The 4,284-nt window shown below is 39.5% G+C and overlaps 1 protein-coding gene across 1 annotated transcript; it reads left to right on the forward strand.

Moving 5' to 3' along the window:
- The first annotated feature begins 555 nt into the window (after positions 1 to 555).
- Positions 556 to 3,477, forward strand: LOC131029745 (pentatricopeptide repeat-containing protein At5g16860-like). Its single transcript, XM_057960420.2, has 6 exons — positions 556 to 763; positions 881 to 1,138; positions 1,307 to 1,672; positions 2,369 to 2,440; positions 2,609 to 2,803; positions 2,912 to 3,477. Exons 1-6 carry the CDS (start codon positions 556 to 558, stop codon positions 3,475 to 3,477), a joined length of 1,665 nt encoding a protein of 554 aa, XP_057816403.2.
- The last annotated feature ends 807 nt before the right edge of the window (positions 3,478 to 4,284 follow it).

The following is a 4,284-nucleotide window of genomic DNA, read 5'->3' on the forward strand; positions in this document are numbered from 1 at the left end:
ACAATTGTTATTAGCATAAAGACATTTGCATGATCATTTCTAAAACCTTCTCATTTTAAAAATCACTTAGCAACCATTATCATGCAAAAACTTCATCAAATTTATGACTAAATATCCTTAATATCATTTATTTAAATTCTAAGCATTTATTTTAATAGCTTTATCAAGCGGTCTCTATATATATACAGAGGCGTGTGGGAAGTAATGATTTTTCCTTGCAGTGTGGGGTTGGCGTGAGCTTTGTACAAACTGTAACTCTAGCTTTGCAGTCAGCTTACTTACTGGTTTTTTAAATGCAGCAATAGGAAGTAAAATACTTCCACAGACTGATATACCATTGGCAACACCATTTTCATTTACAGGAACAGATAAATAAATGCCATAAAACCACTTTTGATTGTAATAGTGTTCCATTGTCGTGACGGCGGAAGTAGATTGAACAACAATGCACATTTCCAGTGCTTCAATTATACACAACCTGCTCTAAACCTGCATACCTGCATTTCAAGGAAAATTCTTTCAGAGGGTGATTACATTCACTCTCATATCACAAGCATGAGGTTTGCATTTGCTGATTGCACAGGTTTTCAAAATAAGCTTATTAGTATGTATGTTAAGTGTGGTAGTTTGGGAAATGCTCGTAAAGTCTTTGACGAAATGACAGAACAAGATATCATCTCATGGAATATGATAATTACAGCTTACAGAAGATATGGGCGTCCTCATGAGGCATTGACACTGTTTCATCAAATGCAACGAATAGGTATCCAACCTGATCAGTTCAGCTTTGCCAGCATACTCCCAGCCTGTGCCAAAGTAGGAGCTTTGGAACAGGGTATGGGTATCCATCAAAGCATAATGGAAAGGGGATTTTTCTTAGATGTTGTGGTTGCAAATGCCCTGGTAGACATGTATGCAAAATGTGGAAATGTACACAAAGCACGTGAATTGTTTGACAGAATGGGTCAAAGAGATGTAGTCTCATGGAATTCAATGATTGCAGGATATGCACAAAGTGGAATTGCTAAAAGCGCCCTGGAAATTTTTAAGAAAATGCAATTTACAGGTATGAAGCCGGACTCCACAACCTTTGCAAGCATCCTCCCAGCCTGTGGGCAAATGGGGGATTTAGAACAGGGTATGCATATCCATCAAAGCATAATTGAAAGTGGATTCTTGTCGGATGTTGTAGTTGCAAGTGCCCTTGTAGATATGTATGCAAAATGTGGAAGCATACATAAGGCACGTGAACTATTTGACAAAATGCCTCGAAGAGATTTGGTTTCATGGAATGCAATGATTGCAGGATATGTTCAAAATGGACATGTTGAGAATGCCTTGCAAACGTTTAAGCGAATCCAATTTTCAGGTGTAAAGCCAGATTCAACCACCTTTGCCAGTGTCCTCTCAGCCTGTGCTAAAATTAGAGCTTTAGAACAGGGTATGAGCATCCATCACAGCATAATTGAAAGTAAACTTTTGTCAGATATCGTAGTTGTAAGTGCCTTGGTAGACATGTATGCAAAATGTGGATTGATAGATAAGGCATGCGCAGTGTTTGACAAAATGTCTCCAAGGGATGTAATCTCATGGAATGCAATGATTACAGGATATAGGCAAAATGGGTTTTTTGAAAAAGCACTGGAAACTTTTAAACAAATACAATCGGCTGGTGTCAAAGTTGACTCCACAACCTTTGCTAACATTCTCCCAGCCTGTGCCAAAATGGGAGCTTTGGAACAAGGTGAGGCTATCCATCAAAGCATAATGGAAAAGGGTATTTGGTCAGATGACATTGCAAATGCTCTGGTAAATATGTATTCAAAATGCGGAAGCATACACAAGGCGCGCGAACTGTTTGACAATATACCCCAAAGAAATGTGGTCTCATGGACTGCAATGATTGCGGGATATACACAAAATGGTGATCTTGATGAGGCCTTAAAGCTTTTCAATGAAATGCCTCAAAGAAATGTGGTCTCATGGAATGCGATGATTGCAGGATATGCACAAAATGGATTTGTTCACAAGGCCTTCGAAATTTTTAAACAAATGCAATTAGAAGGTGTAAAGCCAGTCTCCACAACCTTTGCCAGCATTCTCTCAGTCTGTGCCAAAATGGGAGAGTTAGAACGGGGTATGGAAAACCATCAAACTATAGTCAAAACTGGACTTTTATCCAATGTTGTAGTTGCAAGCGCTTTGGTAGACATGTATGCAAAATGTAAAAGCATATATGACGCACGTGAAGTATTTGACAAAATGCATCAAAAAGATGTTGTCTCATGGAATGCAATGATTGCGGGATATGCACAAAATGGGTTTGTAGAAAAGGCTTTGGAAACTTTTAAGCAAATGCAATTGGCAGGTGTAAAGCCAGATTCCACCACCCTTGTCAGCATTATCCGGGTATGTGCCACAATGGGAGCTTTAGAACAGGGTACAAACATCCATCAAATAATAGTCGAAAGCAATTTTTTGTCAGATGTTGTAGTTGCAAGTACCTTGGTAGATATGTATGCAAAGTGTGGAAGCATACACAAGGCACATGAACTGTTTGACAAAATGCCTCAAAAAGATGTGGTTGCATGGACTGCAATGGTTACAGGATATGCACAAAATGGGCTTGTTGAAAAGGCCCTGGAAATGTTTAGGCAAATGCAATCGGCAGGTGTTAATCCAGACCCCACCACCTTTGCCAGCATCCTCCCAGCCTGTGCCAAAATAGGGACTTTGGAACAGGGCATCAAAATCCATCAAAATTTAATCGAAAGTGGATATTCATCAGATGTTGTAGTTGCAAGTGCCCTGGTAGACATGTATGCAAAATGTGGAAGTATACACAGAGCACGTGAACTGTTTAACAAAATGCCTGAAAGAAATGTGATCTCCTGGAATGCCATGATTGCAGGATATGCGAACAATGGATTTTGCAAGGATGCTCTCGAACTCTTTGAACTAATGAAGCACTCTACGACAAAGCCTGACCGTGTAAGCTTCATTTGTGTTTTATTAGCATGCAGCCATGCAGGTTTAGTAGATGAGGGCTGCAAATACTTCAGTGGTTTAAGCGACTCTTGTTGCTTTAAGCCTACAATTGATCATTATATTTGCATGGTAGACGTCCTTGGCCGTGCTGGATATCTGGAAGAAACTCTAAATTTTATCATCAAAATGCCAATTAAACCTATGGAGATTGTGTGGATGTGTTTGCTTGGTGCCTGTGGGCCACACAAGAACATAGAATTAGGAGTGTTTACAGCAAATCTTCTTTTAGAGCTGGATCCTAAAAATGCCACAACTTATGTTCTTCTGTCAAACATTTATGCGGAAGTGGGCAGGTGGAGTGAAGTTGAAATGGTAAGGGGACGGATGAAAGATAGAGGAATTGAAAAGATACCTGGATGTAGTTGGATTGAAGGACAAAAAATGGCATATGCTTTTTGTGTAGGAAACAGATCAAATACGCGGACATGAGATCTGCACAAAGTTGGAGAAATTTTCTTGGGAGATGAAGCAAGCGAGGTAGTTTCCAGGTTCTAGACATGTACTGGATGAAGTGGAAGAGGGCAAAAAATAATTATTCCCCTGCCACCGTAGGGAGAAGCTGGCAAGAGCATTTTATCTCCTGGAACAACTATTATGTATTGACTACCATCCTGCAAAGAATTTTATCTCCAAGATTGGTGCAAGACAAATTGTTGGAAGAGACTGGAACAAAATCCATCAGTTCAAACGAGGACAATGTTCTTGTGGAGATAATCAGTGATGCTAAGTGAATTAGTACGTTAGCATAGGCTTGCACCATAAAAAGGTGCACCGTAAGTTCTAGACTACGCCAGTGGCTTCCTAAATCTAGATGTATGGAGTGCAATGTGCATCACTGCCAACGTATACCGATGGGTATTTGTTAAAGCTGTGGATTCTTTTATCATAGTTTACCAAATCCGAATGAATTTCGTTAAAATGCAGCTGGATCTGGATTTTTGGGACCAACTGGATGCATTTTCTGGATTGACTGGATTTGTCGATTTTGGTCTGGAAATTTCATTTTTTAGAAACAATTTACTCAATTTTTGTTTGGAAATATGGGAGTTGCAATTTTTTGCCCTCATGAACATGTCTAATTTTTTGTTTATGATACCATGGAGACGTCATGAAATGGAACTGTTTTTCATGCAACTTGTACTTGTCTGGAATGAAAAGCTAGAGGAGGAGATGGAAATGGGAAAAGGCAAAAACAGAGGAATGATGTTGGATAATGAAGTCGAACAGTCAGGCCTC

Source organism: Cryptomeria japonica, chromosome 8 (genome assembly GCF_030272615.1).
Source record: "Cryptomeria japonica chromosome 8, Sugi_1.0, whole genome shotgun sequence".
Taxonomy (NCBI): Eukaryota; Viridiplantae; Streptophyta; class Pinopsida; order Cupressales; family Cupressaceae; genus Cryptomeria; species Cryptomeria japonica.

Excerpts from the sequence above, each read along its gene's own strand:
- LOC131029745 (XM_057960420.2), top strand. The coding sequence starts at position 556 with ATGAGGTTTGCATTTGCTGATTGCACAGGTTTTCAAAATAAGCTTATT. Across the intron at positions 764-880 it reads TCATCAAATGCAACGAATAG|ATGTTGTGGTTGCAAATGCC; the intron begins GTATCCAACCTG and ends GATTTTTCTTAG. Across the intron at positions 1,139-1,306 it reads AATGGGGGATTTAGAACAGG|GATATGTTCAAAATGGACAT; the intron begins GTATGCATATCC and ends CAATGATTGCAG.